Raw genomic sequence first — 16,314 nt, forward strand, 5'->3', positions numbered from 1 at the left:
AAAATGTTACTATCGTTTACTAAATAACTTGAAATTATATATATGTATATATCTTTTTAATATACATAAATCAGTTTTTAAATACACATTGAAAGTTATTTATAAATAAATTTTAATAATAAATATTTCAATTTATCATATATATTCAAATAGATATTTAAACCAATAAGTTTAATGTACGGTATCAAATAATTAATACATTGTTACCTTTTTCAATTTATAGTATATATGTATCTATTTACATATAATTGTTCGCGAATCATCGAAAATAATCGAAGGGTATTTAAATATATAAAAGTAGTTCAAAAATTTTGAGATTCAGTTTTACAGACTTTGCTTATCGTGTCGGAAATGTTAATCATACAAAGATTAAGTTTAAATTTGGTCAGAAATTTTCGGGTCATCACACCATAGTTAATTAAAATGATTAATAAACTTAATCATGAATGTAATTAATATTCTAAAAATATTATTCTTGAAAGTTTCGTGTGTCACAAAGACGTTTCGGGCAATTAAAGTCAAGTTCAGGCAATCAAGGTAACAAGTAAATGTAATAACATACATTCGTTAATTCACAAATATTAATAATAACAATTATTAATAAATAAACGTTGGAAAATCCAGGGTCGTTACATTACCCACCTGTTAAAGAAAATTTCGTCCCGAAATTTTAAGCTGAGGTAGATGGAGGAGTCGGGAAAAGGTGAGGATACTTCCGCATCATTTGATCCTCTCGCTCCCAAGTAAACTCAGGTCCTCGCTTGGCATTCCATCGTACTCGTACAATCGGAATCTTGTTGCGTTTCAAAGTTTTGACCTCACGGTCCATAATTTGAACACGCTCTTCCACGAAGTGGAGTTTGTCATCAATTGTAAGTTCCTCAAGTGGTATGATAAGTTCAGGTGCAGCAAGACACTTCTTCAAGTTTGACACGTGGAAGGTAGGATGAACTGAGCTCAATTGTGCTGGTAAATCCAAACGGTAAGCAACGGGTCCAACACGTTCTAAGATTTCAAAAGGACCAATGTATCGTGGGTTCAACTTTCCACGCTTTCCAAAACGAATCACACCTTCCAAGGTGCAACCTTCAACATTACACGATCACCAACGTTGAATTCAAAGTCTTTACGTTTAAGATCGGCATAATTCTTTTGACGATCGCGGGCAGTCTTAAGTCTCGCTTGAATCTGAGCAATCTTCTCCGTTGTTTCATGGACTACCTCAGGTCTGGTGATTTGTTTTTCACCTACTTCGGCCCAACAAATAGGATATCGGCCCTTGCGGCCGTACAATGCTTCAAAAGGTGCAGCATTAATGCTCGAGTGATAACTGTTGTTGTACGAGAATTCGGCTAGCGGCAAATGCCTTTCCCAGGCCTTTTCGAAATCAATGACACATGTACGCAACATGTCTTCCAAGGTCTGAATTGTACATTCACTTTGCCCGTCGGTCTGGGGATGATAAGCAGTACTCATGTCGAGACGGGTTCTCATGGCTCCTTGCAAAGAACGCCAAAATCTGGAAGCAAAACGGGGATCGCGATCCGAGATGATCGATAAAGGTACACCATGATGAGATACAACCTCCTTGAAGTATAATTGAGCTAGTCTCTCCATCGTATCCGTTTCCTTCATAGCCAAGAAGTGTGTAGATTTAGTAAGGCGGTCAACAATAACCCAGATGGTATCGTATCCGCCCACCGTCTTTGGTAGCTTGGTGATGAAATCCATCGTTATCATTTCCCACTTCCATTGTGGGATTTCTGGTTGCTGAAGTAATCCAGAGGGTCTTTGATGTTCGGCCTTTACCTTCGAGCAAGTCAAACACTTACCAACATAAGTCGCAACGTCCTTCTTAAGATTCGGCCACCAGTACTGTTCCTTAAGATCGTGGTACATTTTGCCCGCTCCTGGATGAATCGAATATCTCAACATGTGGGCTTCATCAAGTATGAGGTTCCGTAGATCTCCATAATAAGGTACCCAAATTCTTCCGGCATAACATCGGAGTCCAGACTCCCTAACCTCTAATTGAGAGACAAGTATGTTCAAATATTCATGAGATATATTCTCCTTTTTGAGAGCCTCCTCTTGGGCTACTCGGATCTGACTGTTGAGATTCGAATGAATGGTGATGTTCAGAGCCCTAACACGAAGAGGTGTCGTCCTCTCCTTTCGGCTTAAAGCGTCAGCTACAACATTGGCCTTGCCAGAATGATAACGAAGTTCACAATCATAGTCATTTAGCGTCTCGATCCATCGACGCTGTCTCATATTCAGTTGCTTCTGATCGAAGATGTGCTGGAGACTCTTGTGCTCGGTGAAAATAGTGCTCTTAGTTTCATACAAATAGTGTCTCCACAATTTGAGCGCAAAGACAACGGCTCCAAGTTCGAGATCGTGGGTAGTGTAGTTCCATTCATGAATCTTCAGTTGACAAGAAGCATAGGCAATAACCTTTTATCGTTGCATCAGTACACAACCAAAACCACTTTTCGAAGCATCGCAATAAACAACGAAATTGTCACTGCCTTCGGGAAGCGATAAGATAGGTGCGGTGGTTAACTTCTTCTTCAAAGTTTGAAATGCTGATTCGTGTGCGAGTTCCCAAATGAACTTCTTGCCCTTGTGAGTCAGCGCGGTCAAAGGACGCGCAATCAGAGAGAAACCTTCGATAAACCTTCGGTAGTAACCGGTGAGACCTGAAAATTGGCGAATGTGCTTCGGAGTAGTGGGTGTCTCCCACTTGCTGATAGCTTCAATCTTAGCGGGATCAACTTTGATACCCTGGTCGCTCACAACATGACCCAGAAATTGGACTTCCTTCAACCAAAATTCACACTTGGAGAATTTGGCGTAAAATTGCTCTTGCCTCAAGAGTTCAAGTACTAGTCGGAGGTGTTGCTCATGCTCTTCTTCGCTCTTAGAGTAGATGAGGATATCATCTATGAAGACGATAACAAACTTATCCAAGTACGGCTTGCAGACACGATTCATGAGGTCCATGAACACGGCAGGTGCATTTGTCAAACCGAATGGCATCACGAGAAACTCATAATGACCATAACGGGTTCTGAATGTAGTCTTCATCACATCACTTTCCTTCACCCTCAACTGGTGATAACCGGATCGCAAATCGATCTTAGAGCAAACACTCGATCCTTGTAGTTGATCAAAAAGATCGTCAATACGGGGAAGAGGATACCGATTCTTGATTGTCAATTTGTTGAGTTCACGGTAGTCGATAAACATACGGAAGGATCCATCCTTCTTCTTCACAAACAACACAGGTGTACCCCAAGGCGAGAAACTTGGTTGGATAAATCCATGGTCAAGTAGTTCCTGTAGTTGACTCTGTAATTCTTGCATCTCGGAAGGTGTGAGTCTATAAGGTGCGCGAGCTACAGGTGCAGCTCCTGGTACTAAATCGATCTGAAACTCTACTGCTCTCGGTGGCGGTAATCCAGGCAATTCCTCAGGGAAGACATCGGAAAATTCGTTCACAATTCGAACATCGTTCACGCTCTTCACCTCAGTTTCTACCGTTTTCACATGTGCTAGGACAGCAAGACGTCCCTTCTTCATAATCTTTTGCACTTTCACGCAACTAATGAGGTTCAGCTTCGAGGTACATCTCTCTCCGTAGATGATCAGTGGCTTACCGTCTCCTTGTAGTATACGAAGAGCTTTATCTCCATAGATAATATCGGCCCTTATCTTGCTCAACCAATCTATACCGACGATCACGTCAAAACTTCCCAATTTGATGGGTATCAAATCAATTTCGAAATCTACACCAGCTATGTTGATAATAGCTCCTGACTAATATGGTCAACTTTCTCAAGTTTTCCATTGGCGACCTCGACAAGCATACTCTCTTTTAACGGGACTAATGACCAATTAATCTTATCGCAAAAATGTCTACATACATAACTTCTATCGGCACCAGTATCAAATAGGACAGAAGCTAATAAATTGTTGATAGTGAATATACCTATCACCAAGTCGGGGTTATCGCGTGCATCCCTTGCATTAACATTAAAATCTCGTCCACGGGGTGGTTCGCCATTCTTCCTTTTGTTGGGACACGCATTTCTGAAATGGCCCGTCTGTCCACATTCGTAGCACTTTTTCGGTCCATTGATGTTCGGCTTACCATTCAAAGTGGTGACCTTGCAGTCTTTCCCGATATGCCCAGTCCGTTGGCACTTTTCGCAAACAACATTACAATATCTAGTATGGTGCTTGTAGCACCGCTTGCATTGTGGTAAGGTTCCCTTGTAGTTTGGGTTCGTGTTGGTGTTCGGATTGGTGTTTCCACCGTTGTTGTTTCCCCTAAAACTCTCATGTCGTTTCGCCGGGTTTTGATCATAGTTTCTTCCCCTGTTGTTATCCCATTTGCGCTTCTCACTACTACTCGCTTCAGACTTAGCCTTCTCCGGTTCATCGATGATTATCTGATTCATTAAAGTATGTGCCATGCGCATTGCCTCCGGGACATTGGGTGGTTTGGACGAAGTGACGTTTCCCTTAATGCTCTTAGGAAGTCCCCAGAAGTACCTTTCCATTCGCTTGAATTCCGGGGTGACCATTGTCGGACACATCAGGGCTAATTCCAAAAACCTCCTATTGTAACCATCAAGGTCGTTCCCAACGGCCTTTAACTGCATGAATTCCATCTCCATCTTTTGTATCTCGGTTCTCGAACAATATTCCTCAATCATGGAACACTTAAACTCTTCCCATGGCGTAGCAAACGCCTCATCGATACCCCTTGCTTGTGCCATTTTGTTCCACCAAGTGAGGGCGCCATCCGCCAGAGTACACGAAGCAAATTTGGTTTTGTTGGACTCGAAATAGTTGCTGACTCGGAATACAGATTCAAGTTTTTCAAACCACCTAGTGAGACCAACTGGCCCCTCGGTTCCGCTAAAGTTATGTGGTTTACAGCTTTGGAACTCTTTGTACGTACACCCATTACGAACGGGATGAATAACCGGTGGCGGTGGCAGTGGCGGTGGAGCTTGGGGTTGCATTTCCGCAATGGCTGCGGCTACCCTTTCGGCAATCATCTCTTCGATTTGGGCAGTGGTAGGTGTTGATCGTCCGTTGGACATGATGTTCTAAACAAAAATTTTGACTCAAGTCAAAATCCAGTATTCAAATAGTAATAATACAGTATATGTAACCAACATGGAATCAACACATCACATGTTTATTAAGTAATGCAATCCAGGTACAAATACCACAGAATCATACAGTAACGTAAATAGAACATCGTGCAAGAATTAAATAACGCAAAGTTCCACTCATTAATAATAATAAGTTACATACATCGGTATAAGTTCGTACAATACATAAGTGAAACATAAAACTACAACTAGATTACATAATGAAATCTAAATACAAAAGCCCTACGGTGAAGGTGGGTGTAGGATGTCCAATACGTGTGACATCTGGTCCTCGAGCTCAGTTACCCGAGCACGGAGGATCTCCACCTCCCTCATCAGTTCCTCGACCGAGGGGGAGGGTGGGACAGGTGGTGCTGTCGGTACGGTTGGTGCTGGTGGAGCTGGTGGTGCTGACGATCCGACTCCAGAAGTAGAGGCTGCGAGGCGGTAAGGCTTACAGATGAAAGGATCAGCAGGATACGACACAAGCCGCTTACGGGCGGTAACCCTACGATGCCGACCAAATGCGTCAGTGAATGCTCGTCCTCCGTTGATCCCCGGAATAATAGTTCCGTCGAAGCGATACCGCTTCTTCGACGGGGTGGAGGGTGGCTGCATAGGTGCATCAGGGTCCTCCTCATCGGAGTCATCGTCACTCGAGTCGTCTGTGGATGAGTCATCGGATGAAGAATCAGTGGATGATGGGTCGTCCGAATCATGTGGTGGTGACTGCACGGGCGGCCCTCCTTGGGCAGCTATCATCTGTCAGTAACGGGCGGGTCCGATCGGAATGAGACGTCCATCAGGGGCGCATCGGCACCAATGGCGATACCGGTTACGGAATGGACCTTCCCCGAATTCCGCGGGAATCACAATCTCACCGGAGCGGGGCTGTGACACCGAGGGTCCGGGGGCAGATGGAGCTGGAATCTCCTGAGGGTCCTGGGTTCCGTCTACAGTAACCACTGGAGCCGATGTATGGATGCTAGCTCCGGAAGATGAAGCGCCGGGGTCACTCGTAGGCAACGGGATCGGTGTGTCGGCAGCAGTAGTAGGTGGGGTGGTTGACGAGTCTGAACTGCCCAAAATGATAGCAGGTGGAATATCCGACATCTGAACAAGGAAAAATAAATTTTCCATGTCAGTAAGTCATAAAGTAAGCACGTATTAGGCCAACAGTCTAAATCATGTATAACAGTACATAGCATGGAAATAATAGCAAATCGTATGAAAGTAGCATGCAATCGAAAGCAGATAATAGCATGCAGTAGTGAAATCATGTAATAGCATTCGGCATATAGCAGTAAAAGTAAGCAGCAGCATGCAGTAAGTTCAGCGAAAATAAGTAAACTAGCAAGTTGTAGATTAGTTCTATTAGTGAATCCTACTTAGGTCCGGTCTAGACTCACTAATGCAACCTAATTCCCTACAACCAATGCTCTGATACCAAATGTGACGCCCCGTACTAAATCATCATGTACGGACCATCAACAACAGGATCATTACAAGGTCAAATACTATATACGTTTTCAAAACAAGTTGCATTCATGATAAAAGGTGACGTCATAAACAACGTCAAATGTTTTACATCCAAAAGTATGCTTCAATGAACGGAAGCAAATAGTAGTAGTGCGTGACCCTTAGGTCGTTACAAATCATTGTTCAAAAGTATTTAAAGTTATGAATGCAAGATAAACAGTTCATGCGGTGATAACTCTAGAGCAGCGGGTGTCTACAGCAAGACTAGTACACAGCGGAAGCAACCTTAAGAACCTGAGAAAAACATGCTTAAAAACGTCAACACAAAGGTTGGTGAGCTATAGTTTAAGTATAACAGCATGTAAGTTAGGCCACGAGATTTCAGTGGTACAAAGAGCGTTTCAAAACAGTATGATAAAGTATATGTTTAACCGTGGGCACTTGGTAACTAACTTAACGTTTATACCCCCTGAAAGTACACTTGGCAAGTGCGTATGTTTACGAAGTATTAAACACCCGTTAAATGCTAGCGCTACTAGCCCGAGTGGGGATGTCAAACCCTATGGATCCATATCTAAGATTCGCGTTCACCAGTTCAAAAACCAATGACTAAACGTTACTGAGCTAAAGGTAATGTTTATGCCATTGTATAACCCACACATATATAAAGTTTAAGTACTAGTGCTTAGTATGTAAAACGTAAAATGCGCATGTATTCTCAGTTCCCAAAATAAGTTAAAGTAAAAAGGGAATGCTATAACTCACAATGATAAAGTAGCGGTAAAGTATGAGTCGGAAAGTAAGCAAGTATGTATGTTGTCCAAACGGGTCCTCAACCTAAGTCAAATAGTACTAAGTCAGTAAATCGTCTCAATAGGTTTAAATGTATGTAAATTAGGTCTTAAAGGTCATCATCATTCATCATTAAACAAAAGGTGTAAAGTAAGTTTCGTTCAAGTATAGTGTTTAAAACAAAGCCTGAGTTCGGTCAGTCACCACGGACTCAATACCCACTGAAATAAGGTGAGACCAGTGGCCATGGCTCTGTATATGAGTCCTTTAGTTGTGGTAAAAATTCCAGAAGAAAACTCGTCTTCGTTTGACCGTGGCGACGGTCTAAGTGCGAGTAGGTCAGAATTTTCTGCACAACGTTAATAGGACATAGTGACGGTCGGAGGGCCATAAATCCTAAACCGTAACTCGAATTAAGACGAGTCCTAAATGTAAAGTTATCTACTCGAATAGAGCTATCTGAAAATCATGTTTATAGTAGCCCAGGTTGTACGGGTCAGACCCAGAAACAGTAAAATAGTAGGGTCAGTAGGTTCCGGTGGTTCTTGGTGCTCGATGCTTATCATGGTTCTCATCCTTGATGCATATAGCTTCAAGTGTACAACTTGTTGATGTGTTTGCATCATTTTCACCAAGGTTTGACCATCATAACCCAAGTGTAAGTCTAAGACATGAAGCACAACTCACTTAAGTGTTTTGATGAACCAAAGTTACATCAAAGTCTTAGATCTAACACATACATGAACTTTAAAACTAATATTAAGTTACAACTTGAAAATAAACTTATAAAATCAAGATCTTAAGTTGTAGAACATAGTTCTTAGTTAGATCTTGAAGATTCTAGACCCAAAAGTCTAGATCTAACATAAGTGTACCAATTATAATTAAAGAAAGCTTACTTACATGTTCTTGAACTTTTTAAAGTTAACTTTTAGTTCAAGATTAATGAGATCAAAGTTAACTAGTAACACTTGACCAATCTTAACCAACAAACATAAATTTAAAGTGCATAATATAAAGAAACAAGCTAAGTAAACAAGTAACTAGTTCATGGGTTGTTCATACTTTAAAGATTCAAACCAAAGTTTGATCTTTAAGAATGTAAACTTTTAAGTTTACAAACATGATTCACAAGTATGATTTTTACAACCATGAACTTACAATCTTTAAAACTTTAAAGGTAGAACATAAACTAGTAAGTTTATGTTCTTGAGTGTTCTTGTAAATACAAGATAAAAGAAGAACAAACTAGTAAGTTTGATCCTTGATAACATGTAAGTAAATAACAACAACTAACAACTACAAATAATTAACAACAAAGAACAAAAGATGATGATGATTAAGGGTTGTTGGTTCGGTTTTTAACAAGAAAAGAAGAAGAGAAAAGAAGTTCAAGTTACTTACAATCTTTAAGAGAAAAAGAGAGAAAAGTTTGAGAGAAAATGGAAGCAAGTAAAATGCAAGTGTGTAAGTAATGAAATTTTTTTTTTTTGAACTCTCCTTTGTATGCACCTAGGCTGACAGTTTTTGGGGTTAAGAGGGTAAGGGGATTTGCTCACTAGTCACTAGCATGTAAAGCCTTCAAAAGTTGGTTAATAAGGGTGCATGCATGGGGATTATGTTGTAACTAGATTCTTTACAAAGTTAAACTAACTAGTTAAACTTGAAAGTAATACTTACATGTTAAATGGGTTAATAAGTCCACTAAAGAAGTAGGGTGGGCTCTTTAAGTCCACTAACATTAATTAAAGCCCAAGTCCAAGTATTTAACAACTAAAGTCCAACAAAGCCCAAGTAATTAACTAGAAACCACAGTTAATTAAAATGATTAATAAACTTAATCATGAATGTAATTAATATTCTAAAAATATTATTCGTGAAAGTTTCGTGTGTCACAAAGACGTTTCGGGCAATTAAAGTCAAGTTCGGGCAATCATGGTAACAAGTAAATGTAATAACATAAATTCGTTAATTCACAAATATTAATAATAACAATTATTAATAAATAAACGTTGGAAAATCCAGGGTCGTTACATTATTTTTTTGGTTTTGGAGGTAAACACACAAGGTGTGTGTTTGGTGTTGGTGATTCAAGATCTAGCAGTCTCCGATGTTTGTTTGACGTGTTCTGTGGACTATCTGTAGAGATATTCATATACTTTGAATACATGTTTCATCCTAGACGTCGACATTTGTTTTACCGTTCTTGCATTGGTCGCTAAAGGTACATCAAAACTCTACTTATGATTTAATTAATTGACAATTATTTGTGGTGTAATTGAATCATATTAGAGAACCGTTAATCATGTGAAAGTTTATAAGAAAATAAATGATGTTTATTTTAATGTTAATAAAAGATGTTTATTAATGAATGAAAATATTTATTTTTATCGTTTCGCTGCGTTTATAAATTTTAAAAGTCCAAAAGTCCACACGATTTTCCATCAATTAGAAGGTCCATTAGCTAATGACATTGAAGAAGTTATAGAGATGGAAGAAAATCAAGAGGGATTATCACCTACATCAACCGAAGAGAATACCGACAACGAATTGGGTGAAGGTGAGTATGAAACGATTGTGTTGGAGGAAGATCATGAAGCAAATAACCAATGAGTTTTAATGCTCTGATTGATAACCCCGAATTCAAGAATACGAATGAAGGAACGCTCGTCGACAACCAAACTTATTTTACTCATTTGACGACTAAAGTATAACGGGTGATGAAAATGCCGAAGCTAGGTATACTTTAGTCTTAATAGATTATCGAGTGATGTCATGCCGAAGCTCGAAATGTATTAACTTTTGTATAAATTATAATTTTATCGTTCGAACGAATAAAAGTGTTGTTATTTATATTATTTATAGTGTTTATCGTTATAAATAAAAATATTGTTATTTATGTTATTTATTGTGTTAAGCGTTATAACTTTTGTTTATACTTATTATATTATTGTTGTTCAAATTTCAAACGTTAAAAAAATTCGAATCATTGAAATTTGAAAATATAACTGGCAAAATCGAATCCTAGTCCGAAAAAATTTCGAAAAAAATCCGTTAGAGAACTGAAAAAATCCGACGCTGAGAACCGGATCTTGAAAATCCGGACAAAAAAATCCGATTTTTTTGTCCGAATCCGGTTTTTTATCCGGTTTGTGCACCTCTAATGGGCGGTAAGATTGTACAATTCGTACCAAGGAAATGATTGGATTGGTGGTGACGACATTACGTTCGACCCCCTGTCAGTGACTCCTAACCACCGCTAAAAATAAAGTTTAAATAACAAATAGAGGTACGATAGAGAGTTTAATTTATAATAGTTACATTTTATAAGTGAACTAGTTTTATGAGCTCGTGCGTTGCACGACGTTTGTACAAATTAGTAGGCGATAACGTCAATATTGATATTTATCAAATGTATAATACAATTACAAAAAAAAAAAATTCTTTATCACTGATAACATTTGTATCGAAAACATTAGTATTGAATACTAACGCATAGATTATGAGACTGTCCTTAGAAATCGTTTTAACTTCAGTTGACAAATAATCGATAAAACTAACGCATAGATTATGAGCCTGTCTATGGAAATCGTTTTAATTTCAGTTGACAAATAGTCGATAAAACACCAAACATAAGCCCCTAAAAAGTTGTTTTAAAAGAATAATATCTTATGTACATCTCTAATTGTATATGTTTTTAGTACAAACTAATTTCATGTGTCAAAATCTTAAACGGAGCAGGGTACACATACATTTAAATATCTATAAAGGTTATCAAATAATCATTTTCACTTCAATTGACAAACGTGCCCGTGCGTTTATATAATAGTATTCTACAAAAATTATATTAACGTATTTTTTTTAATTATATAAACGTATCACTATATGTTTATTCATAAAAAAAGGAACATTTAATAATATATTACGAATTCAGCCATTCATAATATGTAGTACTGGAAAATAAATCTGAATTAAATTCAAAGTAATATGATAAGAGACCCATTATGCTCTGTTTGTTCATGGCGTCAAATAATTAATTTAACGCACATAGAAGCAAACAATAATTTTTTTACCTGTATAGTTATGCTGAATCGTAACATTGGTGTGTTGATCTTTTGTTGGGTTTTGGCTAATGTTTTTTGCTTTTTTGTTTTATGCCTTGGTGTGCTACTTTCAATTGTATATTAATTAATATTTTGATTTTTGTTGAATAAAAAATAATCCTTGTATTTCAATGGAGTATGAAAGTGCGTCGTTTCCCTAATTAATACGGGGCATGTGTTTTTATTTATTTTTATCCAACTCGATATCTAATTGAGTTGGTTCATAAGACTCTTTCCAACTCTGCCTGTGACATCACAGACAGATTTGTACTTTTTGACTCAAAAAGTACATCTGCCTGTGACATGTCAGTGTCAAATTTTAATCCCCCAATAACCCCAAATGTCAAATGTCAAGGTTAAATTCAGTAGGGTTCACCCATTTGAGCACTATATAATCTAGCAACATCGTGTGCATTCGGAGATCGCATGTATTCCTTTTTGTACAATGTAATAATACACATACAAAAGTAATCTAGACATAGTATTGATGTTTGCTCACTCATTTGCAAATATTCATCCCACATATCGGGAGCGGTGCCATACGCCAATTGACGTATAGCCGACATACATTTTTGTAAAGTAGTAAATGTAGGCCTACCGATAACATCAACTCGTTGAGAAAAGTAAGTAAAATATTCTGGCACATTATCACTTTGGAAAGTAGTAACACCTTGCACTATCCGGAGAAATAATTGTATTCGCATGCGAAAACGGCGTTTAAATTTTCTTTGTGGATATTTTGGCGTCTCACAAAAATAATCATCCCACAAACGTTGTGCAGCAACCTCCCGTTCTCTAGGAATGTAACCTCTAACTCTCGGAATAGATGGTGCCGATTCGACTTCGGAATCATTATCTTCTATTTCTTGAATTAATTGAACAATCCGCAAATCTTCGGAGTCGGAATTAGACCCCCGTAACCTCGAACCCATTTATAAATTAATAAACTTTTGTAAAAAAAAAGTAGAAAGAAATAGAGTAAGTAAGAATGAATTGTGTGAAAAATGATATGATTGTTGGGGTTTAAATAGGAGTAAAATGGAGTAAAAATTGAATTTAAAAAAAAAAAAAAAAAAAAAAACAGGTATATATCCGTTGGGTAACGGATATATTACCCCACTCAATCATTTGCTGCCACCACACCATTTGAAGCCCGTTTTTTTCAGTCAAAAACCCGACTGACGCCCCCTGCGTCAAAAACTGACGCCCCGTTAATGGCGTCAGGGGCGTCAGTTTATGCCAACTCGTCTGACGCACCCCCATCTGACGTCGCGTTAGATTCAGTCTAATGGACAAAATCCTCCTAATTAATATGTGGATTTTTTTTTATTTCCTAATCAACGTATTTATTTAATTTAATTAAAAAAATGACATGTATGATTATTTAATAGATTAATTTAAGCTATATATTAGGAATTGATATCAATTAAAATATAAATTTTTTTTAGAAAAATAAAGTGTGTGGACATATATAGTTGACATGTGGTAGAATTTAACCATAAGTTGACACATAGAATTTATAGCACGTGATTTATATAATGTAATAGATAGATAGATAGATAGATTTGTTGTGATAGACAAAATATGTAGTAAGAGGGGCAATTAAAGTGACGCGGAAAAAGTGACTAATATGCTACAAATAAATAAATGGATAAGATTTTTTTATGGGTAATAATATGTACACAACCTATTATTGTTATGTACACAACCAATATGTTTTAAAGTGTTGTACAGTACAACACTGTAAAACACAGTGGTTGTGTACATAACAATAATAGGTTGTGTACATATCACTCCCCTTTCTTTATTCATGTCATTTGCATAGATATATGCGGCTTAAACAGATTTTCTTATCACCCTTTTCTACAATTTTCTCATCATGTCAACAAATAATGTAAAAGTATCAAGACCTCAATCACTAAGACTATATTGTATGTATAGATACATGTAGGGATGGCAATGAGCTAGAAAAAATTAGAGACCTGCAGATATCCGCACAGATGATGGGCGGCTAATACAATGAAATATTACCTGTGGCAGGTGACAGGTAAAATGTAGTGACCCGAACTTTTCCATGATTATTTCATGATTATATATTAAATGAAAACTATATTTGCATGATTAAATGTTTTCAACATGTTAAGCAATCAAACTTGTTAAGACTTGATTATTTGAAATGAGTTTCATGTAGACAATTGACCACCCAAGTTGACCGACGATTCATGGACGTTAAAACTTGTAAAAACGACATGATATATATATATATATATATATATATATATATATATATATATATATATATATATATATATATATATATATATATATATATATATATATATATATATATATATATATATATGGACATATATATGGTTAACATGAGATTATGATAAGTAAGTATCTCACTAAGTATATTAACAATGTGTGATATACATAAAAAATGAGAATATTGAATTATGAAGCTCGAAACGATATACATAACGATTATCGTTATAACAACGTCTTACTAAATACATATGTATTGTATTAAGATATTGATATACTATATTTAACATGATAAAATGATAATTAAGTATATCATTGAGTGTATTAACAATGAACTATACAAGTAAGATGAGACTACTAACTTAAGGATTTCGAAACAATATATATATATGTAACGATTATCATTGTAATAGTATTTTAACATATATATATGATGTTAAGATATATTCATACACCATGTTATCATGTTAACATAACAATTCAACATCTCATTTAAGTATAATAACAATGAATTAATTACATTTAACAAGATCGTTAACTTAAAGGTTTCAAAACAACACTTACATGTAACGACTAACGATGACTTAATGACTCAGTTAAAATGTATATACATGTAGTGTATTTAGATGTATTAGTACACTTTTGAAAGACTTCAAGACACATATCAAAGTACTTCTACTTAACAAAAATGCTTACAATTACATCCTCATTCATTTTCATCAACAATTCTACTCGTATGCACTCGTATTCGTACTCGTACAATACACAGCTTCTAGATATATTTACTATTGGTATATACACTTCAATGATCAGCTCTTAGCAGCCCTTGTGAGTCACCTAAACATGTGGGAACCATCATTTGGCAACTAGCATGAAATATCTCATAAAATTACAAAAAATATTATAAATCATTCATGAATTATTTTACAAGAAAATAAACTTACACATCATTTATATCTAATCCATATACCAACGACCAAAAACACCTACAAACACTTTCATTCTTCAATTTTCTTCATCTAATTGATCTCTCTCAAGTTCTATCTTCATGTTCTAAGTGTTCTTCATAAATTCTATAAGTTCTAGTTTCATAAAATCAAGAATACTTTCAAGTTTACAAGTCTACTTCCAAACTTTGTAATCCATTCCAAGTAATCATCTAAGATCAAGAAACCTCTGTTATTTACAGTAGGTTATCATTCTAATTCAAGGTAATATTCATATTCAAACTTTGATTCGATTTCTATAACTATAAACTATCTTAATTCGAGTAAAAATCTTACTTGAACTTGTTTTTGTGTCATGATTCTACTTCAAGAACTTTCAAGCCATCCAAGATCCTTTGAAGCTAGATCAATTTTTGTCACTTCCAGTAGGTTTACCTACTAAAATTAAGGTAGTAATGATGTTCATAACATCATTCCATTCATATATATAACTATCTTATTCGAAGATTTAAACTTGTAGTCACTAGAACATAGTTTAGTTAATTCTAAACTTGTTCGCAAACAAACTTAATCCTTCTATCTTAACTTTTAAAATCAACTAAACACATGTTCTATATCTATGTGATATGCTAACTTAATGATTTAAAACCTGAAAACACGAAGAACACCGTAAAACCGGACATACGCCGTCGTAGTGAAACCGGGGGCTGTTTTGGGTTAGATAATTAAAAACTATGATAAACTTTAATTTAAAAGTTGATCTTCTGGGAAAATGATTTTTCTTATGAAAATGAAACTATATCCAAAAATCATGGTTAAACTCAAAGTGAAATTATGTTTTTCAAAATGGTCATCAAGACGTCGTTCTTTCGACTGAAATGACTACCTCTCACAAAATTGACTTGTAACATGTATTTCTAACTATAAAATTATACTTTTTCTGTTTAGTTTCATAAATTTCAGTTCATTATGAAACCATAGCAACTTGAATCACTCAAAACGGATTTAAAATGAAGAAGTTATGGGTAAAACAAAATTGGATAATTTTTCTTGTTGTAGCTACGTGAAATTTGTAACAAATCTATACTAACCATAACTTAACTAACTTATATTGTATTATACATGTACTCTAACATATTATGTAACTTTGATAGACCATAGACACGTATGCAATGTTTTGACATATCATATTGACGTCATCTATATATATTATTTGGAACAACCATAGACACTCTATATGCGGTAATGATCGAGTTAGTTCCAAAATAATATATATACTTTGAGTTGTGATCGAGTCTGAGACTTGTATGCACTGGGTCGTGGATTGATTCGAGATAATATATATTGATTTATTTCTGTACTACTAACTGTGAACAATTATTTGTGGACTACAAATGTTGGACTATCAACTTAACAAACTTAAATCGTTAAAACATAATAAAATATGGTATAATTATATTTCGATCATACTTTGATATATATACATATTTGTTATAGGTTCGTGAATCGATCAGTGTCCAAGTGTTATTTTCCGACGAAGTGATAATCTGTGAA

At 36.2% G+C, this 16,314-nt stretch overlaps 1 protein-coding gene across 1 annotated transcript; it reads right to left on the minus strand.

Moving 5' to 3' along the window:
- Positions 1–11,907: 11,907 nt before the first annotated feature.
- LOC139888522 (uncharacterized) lies at positions 11,908–12,477 on the minus strand. Its single transcript, XM_071871527.1, has one exon. The coding sequence runs from the start codon at positions 12,475–12,477 to the stop codon at positions 11,908–11,910; it is 570 nt and encodes a 189-aa protein (XP_071727628.1).
- Positions 12,478–16,314: the final 3,837 nt, after the last annotated feature.

This window comes from Rutidosis leptorrhynchoides, chromosome 2 (assembly GCF_046630445.1).
Source record: "Rutidosis leptorrhynchoides isolate AG116_Rl617_1_P2 chromosome 2, CSIRO_AGI_Rlap_v1, whole genome shotgun sequence".
Classification (NCBI taxonomy): domain Eukaryota; kingdom Viridiplantae; phylum Streptophyta; class Magnoliopsida; order Asterales; family Asteraceae; genus Rutidosis; species Rutidosis leptorrhynchoides.

Bases quoted from the DNA above. Each gene is read 5' to 3' on its own strand.
- LOC139888522 (XM_071871527.1), bottom strand. From the start codon at position 12,477: ATGGGTTCGAGGTTACGGGGGTCTAATTCCGACTCCGAAGATTTGCGG.